Source organism: Equus przewalskii, chromosome 10 (genome assembly GCF_037783145.1).
Source record: "Equus przewalskii isolate Varuska chromosome 10, EquPr2, whole genome shotgun sequence".
Classification (NCBI taxonomy): domain Eukaryota; kingdom Metazoa; phylum Chordata; class Mammalia; order Perissodactyla; family Equidae; genus Equus; species Equus przewalskii.
The window spans coordinates 29730232-29747116 of record NC_091840.1 but is presented as its reverse complement, the minus strand read 5'-3'; the positions used below and the strand labels follow the sequence as shown (position 1 = coordinate 29747116).

At 36.8% G+C, this 16885-nt stretch overlaps 1 protein-coding gene across 7 annotated transcripts in view; it reads right to left on the bottom strand.

Moving 5' to 3' along the window:
- Window positions 1-16885, bottom strand: part of STXBP4 (syntaxin binding protein 4) — a 163921-nt gene that overhangs the window by 134231 nt on the left and 12805 nt on the right. For all 7 annotated transcript variants that reach the window (XR_011523092.1, XR_011523093.1, XM_008519740.2 and 4 more), the window contains 4 exons: window positions 13627-13759; window positions 4565-4671; window positions 4169-4388; window positions 3096-3174 (listed from right to left, as the gene is read on the bottom strand). Coding sequence is in view for 5 of the 7 variants with exons in the window: in XM_008519740.2 (XP_008517962.1) it covers window positions 3096-3174; window positions 4169-4388; window positions 4565-4671; window positions 13627-13759 (539 nt within the window). In the remaining 2 variants the exon portion in view is untranslated. The remainder of the gene's footprint in view (window positions 1-3095; window positions 3175-4168; window positions 4389-4564; window positions 4672-13626; window positions 13760-16885) is intronic.

Here is a 16885-nt window from a genome sequence, read left to right as displayed (position 1 = left end):
ATGGCACCTCTCGACTCCAGCCTCAAGCTCTTTATTTGCTCCTATCTGGGGGAGTGAGACTTTTCAAAGATTGGCCTATTATTCTCTCGGGTCTGCTCTTCCTGTTCTCTTTAGGAGAAGAAGAAAGGGAATGTTTTACAAGGGCAGGATCAATACCATTCGGTAAAGACCATGACTCCATGGATATTTTTCCCTTTCACTGCTTTGTTTCAAAAGCCTTGTTAGTGCAGGAAAATTAAGGCCTGGGCTATGGTTAAAGGTAAAACAGTGATAGCATTTCTTTATGCAGTAACTCTTTACTGAATTCCTTAGGAACATCTGTAGTCTGCTTTTAGCTCACTCATTAGCTCATGCCTCATTCAGCCTACGGCAATGGTAAACGACTCGGGATTCTGAAATAAGAAATCTATAGAATACAACAGTCAGACAAATCACAATGCATATAAGTTACCTAGAGATGATTTAGAGTTGAATTTGCTTTTTCCCCTCCAGAAACATCTATCCTGCCACATTTATGTGGAAGTAAGAAAATGGGACTAAGTCAATGCTATTTCTCCCTAGAAAAATTTTCCATTTTAACTGCATTTTAATATTGACTTTACATACAGCTTACTCACTCAAATATATTTTTCATTAAATTATTTTTGTATTAGAAAATCCAGTCTCATTTCTTGGAGTCACTGATGTAAATTTACCTCAGTTTATTCATTACTCCAAGATCTCTTTGCTCCAATCAGATCTGCCTCCTAGGGTCACCTGACATCCAGCTCAACCTCAGTTCTGTGCTTTTGCTCACGGTGCTGCCTTCACTTAGAATATCTCTTACCTTCATCCATCAAGTGATGTTTACCACTTCCTTCAAGATCTGGATGATGTCTAACATTTGCCAAGAAATTTCTGCATATTGTGACAAATCCTTTACTATGTATTAACTTTTGGGGTAGGAGGGAGGATGCAAAACTGAAGTAAAGGATGAAAGCTTTCACTTCTGTTCTAAAAACATGCCTTCGAATGTTATCTGAGCTATATGCTAGTCTGCAGGTTCTGTAATATTAATAATAATAACAGCAAAACTTATTGAGCATATACTATGTAGCAATTATGATGCTAAGTGCTTGACGTGCATGATCTCCTTTAATATTCATAACAACCCCATGAGACAACTATCTCAAGGTTACATAGCTAATAAATCAGGAGCAAAGGTTTGAACTTCTAAGTCTGCTTTCAGAGCCTGGTGGTTGACCACTGTGCCTTCCCTATACCACTCTCAGGCCACTTACTACTTCTTTCCTTAGTCCACTTTGTTCATGTCTTTACACTATTTGTGCAAATGTGTTACTTATCCACAAGACATTACGCTCCTTAGAGTACTAAAACCACCCACACCCTGCTCTAGTTAACACAGAACACTGCAAACAGCAGTTATTCGATAAACTAAACACACACACACATAAACACACACGTATATATTTATGTTTTCTCATCTGAATAATGAAGGTTTTTTTAACCCTATGTTTCATTTCACAACATACTATCAAGTATCTCATAGAAAATATCCTAATTCCTTCATAATTTCTACTGAAATATGTTTTTTATACATGACATACTCGTAAATGCTTGCTAAATAAAAGGCTAAAGGAGGCATTGAGCAGCTCAATTACTTTCAAAATTAAAAACATGTTACATAAATGTCTCCTCACCATGGTTTGCTTCTTTATCTGTTTTCTCACATGGATTCCCAGTTTAAAATAAAAACAATATATCAAGAGAATGGAAATTAATTATATAAAGGGTATAATACTAAATACTAATAAAGTTTCCAAGAGTCAAAAAATCTCACTAAGTAAAAAGGCTTATAATTTATGGCTAAAGACTGCTACTAATCCACTGGTAAATACTGCTCCAAATCAGAGGAAACTACTACGGAATCTACTTTAAATTCCTGTCAAGTACACAAGCTCTGTGCTATGGTCTGAACGTCTGCGTCACCCCAAAATTCATATGCTGAAATCCTAACCCCGAAAGATGATGGTGTTAGGAGGTGGGCCTTTGGGAGGTACTTAGGTCATGAGGGTGGAGCCTTCACGAACGGATTAGTGCCCTTATAAAAGAGACTCCACAGAGCTCCCCAGCTACTTCCACCATATGAGGACACAATGAGAAGTCTGCACCCAGAAGGAGGCCCTCACCTGGCCCATGCTGGCACCATGGTCCTGGACTTCCAGCCTCCAGAACTGTGAGAAGTAAATGTTTGTTGTTTATAAGCTACCCAGTCTGTGACACTTTGTTATAGCAGCCCAAATGGACTAAGACATTAAGTAATTTATACGAACTCTTACTCTGCAATTCTAATCTAGAAAGAAAATGCTATGAAAAATTTAAATATATGGGTAACAATTTGCATCATAATTTAGACATACGTAATGAACTTTTCTTTTCTATAAGTACAGTTTTTAGATTGCTGTTCTGTTTAACTTTTGGAGGCAATTTAAGGGAAAGGGATTTTTTTCTTGATATTTGAGTCAACGGACAATTTACAGCGTGATAAAAATCCTTTTTTTATGAGTAGCTTATACAATTAATTCTTTATTGTTTTAAAAAGTCAATAAACCATTGCACAGTAATTAAGAACCAATAATATTGAATTCACAACACTTGTGTTCCTTCTAACTTATATCTATATAATCTCTTCCAAAAACCAAAACATATTTCTTTTCTCAAGCTATGCTCCCTTCTATAATTTCTCTGAAAGGTGCATTTTATATACCTCACTGGTATTTCACTAAAAGGACAAGGCAACCTAATCTTGATGTATAGAAGAGTTTTCATTATTGGTTTCAACAGTTTGTTGATCATTACAGCTTTGTAGACACTGTTATGATAATGCATCTTCTAATATTTCAACTCTTTGTTCAATAAAAGTCATAATCCAACAGGGACCACTGCACAATACATTCATTTTGCTCTTTTATTCATGAAAGAAAAGAAGGCATAATGCATCCTTTTTTAAAGTCTATTAAGTCACATTATGTACTCCTCATTGAGACAGAGTAATTGAAAAAATAACAGGAAAAAGGAATTAAATGTGCATTTACCTGTATTAGACACATCTGTAGGGCTGTTGTCCGAAGAAGTAATTAGAGTCTCTTCTGTTTTCTTGTATCCAGTTTTTATCTATGAAAGAAAATAAAGAACACGAAATGTCTTTTTCTAAGTAGATCAAAGACCAGACTAGAAGCTCACGGTAACATAAAAAGAATGGTTAAAGAAATTAAAGCAATAGTCCAAAAAATATAAAACCTCTAAAATTTTGGTATATTCATCTTCAAACAAAGCAATTCAGAATTTCAGGTAACAACTGCTTTCAGCTCTACCATGTCCAAGGACAACAAAACACAAGGCCATGCACCTTGTCTTTGAAAGAGTATTATAACCCCAAAGAACAAGTATAAGGGAGGGGCTGACAGAAAATCTTATACTCTGTACCTGGTTAGCATGCACCTGAAAATGAAGCTACCTTTGACGAATTTTATTCCTCTCACTGAACGCCTACTTGAGTTTCCTATTTTGTTTTATAGCTAACACAGATTTAAAGAGTATATGCTCCGTTTCATAACTTTGATTTGTTAGGGCGCTGTAGCAGTTAGTAATTGATCATTTCAATTTTGATGTAGAAACTCACCCTTTTGTGTGCCTCTACTAGGGTGAGCCACATTCTAGCGCACACACGTGAGGGAACACGAGCCACCTACGCTGGATGGCTGGGATTAGCCTCACTGTGGAGGAAAGAAGCTAAAGAACAAAAAGGAAGACTGACTGTCTCAGTCAGGCAGAAAACAAATAATAGTGAACTCAATCACATTAAAGACAGTCTGAAAATAAACAGGACATTGCTAACACAGTTTTGAGTGACACCTAGGCATATCTTTGTGATGTCATTCCTGATCATGATTTTGTGGACAAAGGACACACTGACTTGAAAAATAATATTGATTGACAGCACAGCATAAAAATCTGAAACAGAAGAAAAAGAAAAACTCTTTCAAGGAAATACCAATTTGTTAACAAACTGTACAATCAAAATTATAATTCTATACATATATAACAAACAAAAACACATAGGGGATTTAGGGACTGCACATAAATAAACAGAGAAATTTAAGATTACCTGATTTATCTTAAAAGAAGGTAAAATGGCATCTGTAGTTTTGGGAGTGGATGAGGTCTTCGGAATTAGCATTTCAGGGGGAAAAGAAAGAGGACTAAATGTTGAGGCTTGAGGTCCATATTCTCCTGAAGCTTGTAAAAGGGATGTATACGACGGATTTTCTGGATGACTGCCGTCAGATTTCTGTCTTATGAATGCTATCTCCCAAGCAGATTCTGACCTGGTATTAAAAAAAAATCACTTTATAGATAAAGTAGAATTGAATTCTCAGATAATGTTTCAAACATTAGCAAAAAATACTTCTTTTAGGGTCTAAAGTATTCAAGACATCTTAAATTACTATTTTTAAGGAGACATGCTAAATGACTCATTCTATCTTATGGATAGGAGAATTACCTCAACTTTGCTCTGGTAATTATGCTTTTTGCTTCTTCAAATGATACACCAATCATAGATTCCTTGTTTATTGAGACAAGTTGATCTCCTGGCTTCAAACGTCCATCCTAACAAAAACAATAATATTTGTAAAGAAACTAATGAGAGTATTTTTTAAAAAAACATAATTGATGCAATTAAAGCAAAGAAAAAGTTTAGTGAAGAATGTCTTAAAGAGTGATAAGAAAATCTTAGACAAAGAGGCTCAGTAGCACAAAGTTTTGATTAAAGCCTGGTTTAGTAACATATGTGAATGAAATGGAATGGTTTATGTATACCTTGAATAAACTTGCATGCTAAGGAATCCTACGAAACATAGCTTGGGATACCAAGAAAAGAAACCTGTCTTAAAAAGCTTGGTACTGAGACAGATATAGCTCTGACTTGTGATAAAATAGGTCAAATAATCCTAGGATATTTCAGAATACAAGACTCATTCACTTTAGTTTCGGAGCATCCTTGCATCTTTCATCCTACCAAACTGTTAAGATTTATTCTACAGTAAGAATTTCTAAAAATTCAGTAAGGATCTTAATTACACTGACCCCAGACCCATACTCCATCTCATGATCAAACATCTATACTGGACCTGCTATCCCTCCTAGTTGGTTGTGCATATAGCTTCAGTCATGTCCTCCTAATAATGACCACTTCCATTTCACTGCCTGGCATTGTCTTTGCTAAGTCCTGGCTCTGCCTATTAAGGAATAAGCTAACTGAATAGCCTAAGTGAATAAGATAGCATATCAGTTTCAAGATTCAATGTATTTGTTAGGCAAGCTTCATAGTCTTCATCTGTCTTTTCTCTTAATTCAAACTGGAAAAGAAAAACGAGCTCTCTTCATTTTCAGTTCCTAAGATACTTCTCTATTTAGCCTTCATAAAAAGACAGAAAGCATTATTTCCATACCTAGGGAAGAAGCTTACATGGTTAAAAAGCTAGATTTTCACCCTGATGGCATTTAAGTAAATTCCACAAATTCGACAATATATCTTTCCTCAAAGTCTTACCTACTAAGATACATCCCTAGGATAACTGATCTTTGACCCAAACTACATTATAAATAATAATGATGACTTATGGTTACTTTCCTGCTAAATAACAGCAGTTATTTTTGTTTTTTAAAAAGACAGTGCTATCCTCTTACACGGAATACTGAGTACATAGGAAAACAACTAAATAAATACAAAATATTTATCAAAAATCTTATGGGCACATGTTATCTCAAATATTGTCTAAAAGATATAATCTAAGTGCATAATGACCCTATGACCCTTCTGAATTATAAATATTATTAAAAAGTTAAACCAAAAAAGCAATTTGATTTCAAAATATATATAAAATTTGGAAACTAATTTGAATTTTCTAAGTATGTGATTAAATATAACTAGCCAAGTCAGAGACTATAACACAATTGCTATATTCACAAGTGATTTTTTTCCTTCCATTTGATAAATGTGTGGGGAGTAAAATACAATAGTAATGCTGGAAAAAATGAAGCAATTTGGAGCAATATGGATCCTACACGTTCAGTAAAATGAAAGAGCTGACTTTGTAAGATTTCCTAAACACAGTTCTGTATTGGCTGGGCCCAAATCTTATTACAGAGTTTGATTACATATGCATTTAAATCAACTATACCCAGACTATACTTAGATACTTTTGTACATTAGCTTGCAATTTAATATGCTGAATTTTAGTTTGAGGACAGTCATTCACTCAAGGTTAAGGTGAAATGGTAACAAACGAGAAAAACAACCTTTTTGCCACAGGCAAAAAAATAAGGCTAATAAAAGTTAGGAAAGAATAAACAAAATTCTAGAGTGCTTATTTCTGGGAGGCAGGGTGTGGAAGGCAACTGGGGAAAGCACACAGTACTTATATTTTCTACTTCTTAAGTCAAGTGGATTCATAGGTGTTCTCTTTTTTTTCTTTTTTTTAGTGAGGAAGATTGGCCCTGAGCGAATATCCATGGCAATCCTCCTCTATCTTGCATGGGGGACACCACCACATGGCTTGATGAGCAGTGCATAGGTCTGTGCTCAGGACCTGAACCTGAGAACCCGGGGCTGCTGAACGGAACGTGCGAACTTAACCCCTACATCACCAGGCTGGCCCCATAGGTGTTCATTTTATTATTATGTTTCATAAGTTGGGTATATGTTTCAATATCCTTTTGTGTGTGTCAAATATTACATTATAAAAAACAAAAGAAATTCTCCATCCCCCCAAAATAAAAAGAAAGCTCACAACATTTGCCTCAACAGTGTGCCTACCTAGCTGAATTATATTTGGCTTCTATGTCCCAAAACTGGTATTGAAAGTAAGGGTCAAATAGAGAATTTTTTATCTAATTTTAAAATTAATTAGTTAATTATTTAAATGGTATTGTTAAATCCAGCACTAGAGCATTTGGAATCTGCAAAAGAATTCATTAGAATCAGTTTGATAAGGTAGACCATAATGGAAACTTAATGACTATACTACTCCTGGCTTGTATCCCCAAATCTGACAATAACTTAGAAGAAAAAAAGGGAAAAATGAAGAAAGCCCTGCTTTATTGGAGCAAAGCATTTAAAGGACACTGACAAGGAAGGAAAGGTTCTTTCAGAATTGGGGTGGTGGTCAGTAAATATTAGGTCATTCTGTTTTCATCTAAATGTTCTTGGTATTAAAGCTCCTTCCTTTTATTCAACTTCCTTGCAAAGGGAGAATTCTACAATGAGGACTACAAGTCAGATGGCAACACATGCATCTTTCATCTGGGCAGGAGCCATCAGAGGCAGCGGACTGAGGTGGGAAGAGCAGGAGCTTTGGCAATCAGGCAGACCCGCATTAAAATTTGAGCTCTACAACTGGCTAGCTCCATCTTCATCAACAATGAGACAGAGAGAAGGAAGGGGATGGGGTAGGCACACAATCTCCTCCTTAAGGAACTGAGAATTAAATTCTAAATTGTTGGAGGAAGATCCTGTATCCTTGTACCTTGGAGAGACTACAGTTGGTTGTCAGGGTCATGGGGAAAGAGGCGACAGAGAAGAGCGGTAGGCAGTAGGGTTTACGCTGACCTGCTGCCTCCCACATTCTCCCCTCAGCCTGGACAGCACTGCAGCACAGAGCACAAAGCTCTCAGGACGGCCACTGAACACATCTCCTATTAAAATACACTGACGCAATGAAGCAGCATTTTCCAGCAAGACAAGAGTCAGAGAAGAGACGAAGAATAATGCCTTCTGGTGTTTATATATATTTTTCCTTCTAGAAAGTATTCACAGCAGTTTTTTTTTCTTTGCCTCCTAGAATAAGATCTTAGCTGATCATGTGAATTTCTGAACCTGTTTAAAAGTCAGAAACTGCAAACTAAAACAAAGCTATTTCTGTAAAAGTCTAGCATCCAAAACCAGTGAATTCTGTCCCAGCTGGATTAATGTATATGTGAAGATACTAACTTCGGGGATATGCCGAGGCCTCTTCCACACGGTCTAGATTCTGACTCAGCAGTTGCTGAGCAACTGTATACAATTTGGCAGGCAACGTGCCAAGCACTCTCACTTGCCCAACTTCAGAGTCTGAATTCATTCACATTGACATTTATAAAGATGTTGAAATAATAATGTATTCCTGACCACTCAAACACTTCTGTAAACACCACCAGCACTGTTCTTTTCAGATTATGGATTACTATTATCTAGATTTCCAAATAACAGGCTCCCATATTATCAGAAACCATCTATACAGCCTGACTGAGTTGACTGACTCATCATTCCTATCTACTAAGGATGCTCCCGCAAGCCTTACAGATTCCTTTCGTATACTTTCCAAACTTTCAACCGGAGGCATCCTTCTTTTAATACCAGTTATTAATGTGAGTTTAGGCAAGTTGCTTAACCTCCATGAGACTCCCATTTCTCAGTTAAAGTGGGGATAAACACCAATCACACAAGCTTGCTATAATAATTAAATATCATATATAAAATCCTTGCACATCGTAGGTGTTAAGTACTGGTGAGTTGATTCAGAATGCCTTATCTGTTATGGGCAATTTTCACACTGATAGCAAATCTAATCCTGTTACTCCTCAAATTAAGAACCTTTGATGGCTGCCCACCAGGAGAAAAGTTGAAACGCCTTAACTTCCCAAACCTGGCACAACGAAGGAGCTGCAAGCTACTTTGCTAGCCTCATCTTCCACCTTCCCTCTTCAGCATATAAATTCTTCATTCCATTCTCAGAAAATGTTCTTCAAGCCTTAATGCTTTTACACATACTAATTCCTGTCTAGAATGCCACCGCCCACCTTGCCACTTCTTTCTCTGATGAACTCTCACTTAAACTTCACAGCCAAAATCAAACATCATCTCTGCTGTAAGTTTTCCCCAGCTCCCTAGATTTGCTTAATTGTTCCTTTCTCTTTGCTCCAAAAGCACGTTTACTTACTTATATTATTGCACTTACTTTGTACTGTTCTTCTTCTGCTGCTTCTTCTTTATTTTTGTGAAGAAGATTGGCCCTGAGCTAACATCTGTTGCCAATCATCCTCTTTTTTGCTTGAGGAAGATTGTTGCTGAGCTAACATCTCTGCCAATCTTCCTCTATTTTATATGTGGGACACTGCCACAGCATGGCTTGATGAGTGGTGTATAGGTCCACACCTGGGATCTGAACCTGCAAACCCTGGCCCACCAAAGCGGAGCACACTAACGTAACCACCATGCCACCAGGTTGGCCTCCTGTTCTTATTTTTTACACATCTTTTTTCTCCCATTAGAGCATATTAACTCAGCAACTCTCAAACTAGCAGCACTGATTCTTTCAGTTGGCCAGAACCATGTCCTTTCATGGTTGTTTCCCCCAGCATAGTATCTTTTATGTAATAAGTCCACAATGAATTCATAAGGCCCAGGAAACAGTCTGAGGAAATTAAGGTGGCTCTCACAGAAACAGTAATGCAAAGGAGGAAAGAGAGTGACATTGCAAAGTAAACCCTCTTAGCTGCTACTCCTTTAGCTCCTACCAATGGGACTGGTTTCTTTACCCTTTACCATCCAGACATCTTGGGCCCATTTATCCAAAACTCCTTGGTCCCAGTTCCAGTGACATGCTCAGCATATCCTAAAAACGTACTCCCTCTGAAAGTTAAATATGCACTACTTCAATCCTTCGTGAACTAACCACTAGTACCTATATCTGTGTGATCTTTGTCTTCACCTTTTTTGACCAAAAAAAGTCATGAATTTATCAAATCTAAGATGACATTGATTATAACGTACAGCATTACTTTATGAATCACAAAAAGAAAAAATGCTGCCAATTATATTATGACATTTATTGTAAGATCCGTCTCAATTTCAGAGATGCTAGAAAGGGAGAGAAAAAAAATGTATCAGGGTTGAAGAAAAGTATTTGACCACTGCCTGCTTTCTTTATGTTATTAGCAGAAAAAGAAAGAAACAAAAACATTTGAAATATTCAAAGGGTTGTCCAGAATCCAACACAAAGGGCCAGGGAGGAAAGGTACCTTGGTGTGGAGCCCAGATGGTGGCAGTGGAATTGTAAACAGGCAGATCAGTAATTCTCAGAAACATGACAGAATAACTAAGGGATCATTCATTTATTCATTCATAAATATTGAGGAATTAATATGTGTCAGTTACTACACTGGGGACTAAGGCTATTCCTGTGAATAAAATCAGACAGAATCCTTGCACTTAGGAAACACACTGTCTGGTGGTTCAGGCAGACTTAATAAAATAATCACACACATTAGTGTATGATTACAAACTGAGACAGGTGATATGAAAGAAAGGAACAGGATCTAGGAGCATACATAGGAAAAAAAACGCGGCCTAGATCGGGGGGAGGGACAGAGGGCAGCAACACACTCCTCAGGAAGTAAACTTTGAATTGATATCTAGAAGTAATGGGAAAGTCAGGGGCGGGGGGCAAGGGGAGCTGCTTTCAGTCAGAGGAAACAGCATATGAGATGAGAAACAACTTGGCCCCTTCCAGAAACTGAAAGAATGCTACTCAGGAAACACAGAGATGGAGAACCAGAGAAGTCGAGAGCAGAAGTCACATTATACGGAGACTGGTAGGCAACTACGTATTAGTAAGGTAGGCTGGGAGGGAAATGGACATGGTGCATAAGAGCAGACAAAGCTACTGTGAGGTCTGATAAAAAGTGATGGTGGTTTAAGGTACAGTGATGGCAACAGAGCTCAAGAAGACTGATGGGTTCAAGAGATATTTAGAGAGTAAAAAATCAAGACATGTGTGAATGAACTGAATGTGTATGCTAAGGGAGAGGCAGTAGTTAGGATGCTTTTAGGTTTTTCTGACTGTGCAGCTAGAAGGTGTCATTCACTGAGAGTGGGAACACTGGAAGAGGCCCTGTCTGGGAAGAGATGGGCAGATGAAGATACGGTGAGACTGTCATGAGTCCTGCCACAGATATGCTGAGTTTGAGATGCCTTTAAGAGATCCAAGTGGAAATGTTGATGAGGCAAGTGGTTATGTGGGTAGGAAGCTCAAAGGAGTATCTAGGCCAGAAAAAGGTCTAAGATTGAACACTGACGACTCCAGACTGATATGTGACTGACTCGTGGGGTGAAAAGTATCTTGGAGTTCTCGTAACTCCTTAATTCAGTCCCCACCTACAGGCTGCCTTTAACTCTTAGAGATGGGAGAATCTTCTTTCCTACTTGAACTGGAAAAATGTGTTCAAGATGTTCCAAGTTTGAACTCTGAATGTTTTTCAAAGAAACATGATATTTTGGTTACTGAACCAGTATTGTATTTCATATCTGCCAGGTGGAAAACACATTTGTGTGCGTGTGTCTGAGGGAGGGGCACTAACTATGGTTAATTAAGGAAGAGCCCTTCTGAGTTCCAATAACCCCGTAACATATGAAGTTTGGGAATATAAATGGAATATAATCCATATATAAGCTTGAGATTGCCTATACTGTTACTTCTGAAACAATATAGTATTAAATTAGAGCAAGTGAAAGCACTCATATGCATTTTAAAAATATTAACAGTTGCTCAGTTCTACAACTTAACAAGGATAACCTTATGAGCCTGTGTTTCCTATTCTATGAATACATCTACTTTGTAGAAATTTTATGCAGATTGGGAATTTATTAACATTCTAACAGTATTTAGAACACTGTAAATGTTATTACTATTAATTAAAACATTTTAAAATAAAATTGTACCCATTTTGTATTTGCAGGGTAAATACGCATATAACTCTCCACCTTGAGGAAGTATACAAAAATAAATGTAAGCACTGCAAACTTCTTTATTCTTCTCCGTCTACATTTCTCTATTTTGGATGTCAAAGAACATTAATAACTCTGTGCTGCTCTCTAGTGGTAAACACAGAATACAGTCCATTACAGGGTTTTGCTTTTTAATACCCTTTCAAACAATGAAACTCTAAGAAAACCAACAAGAAAAACTATATATTACAGGTATAACTTCTCAGTCTGCTATCACTGACAGCAGATGAAGAGTCACTCAGCACCACTGCTGTCAATTTATCACTCTGACTACAAATATTTCCCACAGGAATACAAAGCAGAAATTGATGCTTGCCTTAAAAGCAAATTCTCATCACTTACTAGGTACCGTGATCTATTATTGCATTACATCAAGTGTAGTCTAAGAAATATCTTAGCTATGCTGAACACACACACACATATACACATCTCAGCTTAAAACTACAGCAGTACTATAAACATGTCAATTCTTACAAGAAAAGCTTCATCTTTTTGTTTGCTTGAATTTGTTTAAATTTAGCATTTAAATATGCTATTTGGTTAATAATTTAAATTCAACAGCCAAAAATTTGTATCATTATAATATCCTAAACTCTTTATATAAGACTTACAACTCAGTAAGTGTATTTGGAAGATATATCATTATCTCAACAAACCTGAAACAATTAAAACCATTTCTAGTATTTTGGAAGTTATTAGTGAAACTGATTTTTTTTTTTTACTAACAAGGAAAAAAATTTCAGTTGAATAGACAAAATGATTGCTAAAGAAGTGTTAGGGGTGGGGATGGGGATAAGGGCAGGGCTATTTATTCAACCAAAACAATGAAAACAATAAGAAAAACAACAATATGAACAAACTTAATGATAGGAGAAACCCTTCTTATGCTATATAGCTTGATAGTAACATAGAATATTTTATTAAATTCTTTATCTCTTATATATATCTCTAAAAAACACTGGAGGCCATTTTCAACAAAAGACACATATAATCACTTCATATATATATATATATATATATATAATCACTTCAGTAAAATAGCAAATGAACTCCAAGAGAAATGAGAATGCAAATATGGTAACCAGTGTGTTAGCAATGTTGCTGCTACTGCTTCAAGTTTGGGTCTGAGCTGCCTAGAAACCAGAGCAAAAAGGAACTCAGGATTTACATATTTCTTACATTGAAAAGAAGAGTAAGATTTTCTAATTTCCTAAAAAAGGATATTTTCTGATCTAAATTCAAAATTGAAGTTCTCATGTGGGCAACTAATTAGTGATATAATTAACAAACTCAACCAGAACTACTGTAAATTCAGAAATGAATGGATTTTAGTTGCTGAGTGTTTTTGCCTGTTCTGTTTTGCATTTAGGAGAGGCTAAATGAATGCAGTTCAAGTTTAAGCGACCTAACTTAATGCAAACTCAAGAGCAGTACATAGATAACATCTTCAAATATAATTTCTCTCAACCAGACAAAGGATAACAGTTGAACAGCATATAATTAAACATATATAACAGAGCCGAAATCTATCATTTTCGTATTTGTTTCATGTTCATTTGTTAAGTTAAAGCTCCTTGAGGGTAAACGTCTATCTTCCAGTTTCTTTGTATATTCCACTGAGAGATGGTCACTGTGCACATTCAGTCAATACTACAAATTTACTGATGAAGTAGAAAAACAAGCCTTATCACGAGGGCTTTTGTTTTTTGATGAGGGCTTACTTTTATTTTCATTTTTACCTTATAACAGTCTCCTCCGGGAATGATTTCCTGAATATATACCAAGGGACCTTCATTCCGGTTAATTCCTCCTAGGATCTTCAGACCAAGGCCTGTTTCCTTGGTAACCATAATCATCTGAAGGGCAGGATCCCTAAGACAAAGTACATGAGCACCCACAGGTTAGCCTAGAGATCTGGACCTACTTCTTCTTTAAACTACTAGTTAAGTCAAATTCTTAGGTGTAGATAACTCAAAATCCTCAGCACATACCACCAACTGCATTTAGAAAAGCACTGTGATACAACAGCAATCAAATGGATTTCCTTACCTACATTTTTAATTTTCTCTACAAAACAACCAAACCGTAAAAGAAATAATAGCAATAATGCTTACTTCTTTGGAGAACCAAGGAAAATACTTTAAATATACTATTGAGATAAATTTAAAGATTTAGTACAGGTGACTGAAAAGATTTACTTTTAGTTGATTTTTAGACTACACTGAAGAATTCTTACACTGAATATTTTAATGCGTTAGGTAACGACTTTAAAAGACATGTTTTTGGTCATTTAAAGCAAAATAAATACGATCTCCATTTGAATCTCAAAAATAAAGTTTATCCTTTTAATTGAGAAAGAGTATTTGCCTGGTACGAAGCACTTGCTCCAGCTGTAATTTCTGCCAGACATAAGAGCAACGCCATTAGAAAAGAAGGAACTGTCAAAAGAATTCTGCAAAAGGTAAACCCCAAGGGACCTTTCTGGACACCGTGGTCAGAGCAGAGACTTCTACTGGTCAAAGTTTGAAATATGGCTTAGGGCTGCCTGCTTACTTATTATGTGCTGGGTACTGTGCTAAGTGATATGCATCCATTACGCCATTCAGTTCAGTATTTATAAAATCCCTAAGATTCTTATCCTCATTTTTCTAAAAGAACCAAAATCTAGGAAGGTTAACTCGGTGGCCTAAGGTTACAAAGCTGGAGAACAGTAATGTGAGCCCAGTCTAGCTTACTCCAGAGGTAAAATATGGTATGAGATCTGCTTCCTTGGTGTAGTAAAGCCACTGTGGAATACAGGAGTTCCAGCTATCTTCAAACATAGGAAAAAACTGAAGCTGCTATTAAAAAAAGTTACTTCACATCTTACAGAAGCTTATAGCTTCTTACTTTCCGCCATAGAAATCCTAACTATATCTTTAAGAAAACTTGTATTCAAAAGTTAGATTATAAAAAAAAGAATGAAAGAAAAATTTTAAAAATCTTACAAAACTCATGTTTTTGACTATTTTGCTCTCTACATAGCACATTATTTATGGCTGCATTACATTGAATTCAGCTCTAATGTTGGAAGGCCTGGCTGGGTAACAGGGCAATAGTCAATTAGCTAGAAAAAAAGGCAGAAAGGACTGGATCCTTTCTAAATGTTCAAAATGTTCTACCGTCATGGATTTCAGAACCTCGACCCATCTTGATGGGATATTAGGTTCAAGGGCGTAAAGGAGTGAAGCCTACACATGAGAAAGACGAAGGAGAGAAGGAACTAAAGCACCTTACGAGGTACTCCAGTAACCTCTTAAACGTGCTAAATTTCTTTCAATAAAGACACACATGATCTCCAGCATATATTATTGATTCAGTAAAGGATCCCTCTTTTTTTTAATCTACGAAAGTATCTATTGTTAACACAGCAACGTATTTACTGGCTAGGACATTACTTTAAAATTGCCCTATTGCTAAGAATTTATATTATTTATTTTTTTGCTATTAAAAATAGTTCTGCTCAACTTCAATCACGATGAGAGAACGACAAGTTAAAACTAGGCAGAGATACAGCTATTCATGTAGCAGATCAACGTAACTTTAAAACTTCAGCAATATACTCTGATGACAAGGCTGTAGGAAAAGAGGTACTCTAGTACTTTGTTGGTGGGAATGTGAAATGGCCTAACTCCTAAAGAGGGAATTTGGTAATGTCTAAATATACCCTCTGATCCAGCAATCTAATTTCTAGGAATCTATTCCAAAGATACTCTGGCAAAAAATACAAAATGACTTATATACTAGGTTATTCATTTTGGCAAAATTTGTAATCCTCCTAAACTGCAAACAATTCAAATGTCTATCAATAAGGTACTGGCTGAATAAACTATGGTACATCCACATGGTAGAATACTATACACTTATAACAAGGTACAAGGAGGATCTTTATAAACTATGATATGAAGTGATCACCAAGATATAATTTTAAGTTAAAAAAAAGTAAGGTGAAAACAGCACACATAACATGACACCTTGTAGTTAAGAATATGCTGGCAAGTGGAGCCTGAGAGCTGGAGCCTGGGTATTTTGAGACGTCTTGCTACAGTCATGTGATTCTTTCCCATGGGCTTGATTTTGCCCTAAGTAGTTGAACGAAACTCTGCGCTGTCCCAGAAAGTAAAGCTGTTCAGCACCAAGGCACGGGGCCCTGTGCACGGAGCTCTTTGCACACCACACAGCTGGGCACGGCTTGTGCCCTGGAGACTGGAGCTTTCCAGGGCTCCCAGGAGGAGGCATCAGAGAAAGACATCCTAACTGGCCTGACACCCCTTTTCCAGGGAAGATCTGCGAACCTGAACCAAAGGGCTGCTGTACACTTGTTCACTGTATAAGCAAGAGTAGAAGAGTGTCTAACGTACAGTGGAACTTTGTACAGAATAATAGCTTTGAGAAAAAAAATACGTATAATTATCATGTGTATATGTATACATATATACATACACACACGTATGCTTATTTATACGTATATGAATTTGCTTATTCAAAAAGAAGCACTGAAAAAGAACCAAGGATAAACACAGTTATCTATAGGAGGAATGAGGGCACAGAGTGAAGAACAAGAATGAAAGTAAGACTTCTCTAAATATACCTTGTTATATGTATGTTACATGTTTGCAAAATGGCCACCAATTCTTTCCATTCCTATCTGCATGCCCCTTGGAATGTGCCTTTCCTGTTCCTTCCATTAAAAAGTAAGGTCTCTATCTCTACCCCTTGAATTTGGACAGGACTATGTGAATTGCTTCAGTCAAGGGTACACCAGCAAATGTGGGGGAAATAGACATTTGGAAAACACTTGTGCTTGTTGCTGGGAACCATTCCGCCACCATGCGAAAAAGCTTGAGCCAGCCTCCTGGAGGATGAGAGACCAGGTCTAAAAGAGAGAGCTCAGCCATCCAGCCTTCCCAGATAAGGCCCCAGGACATGCGAATGAGGCCCTCCCACATCATCTAGTGC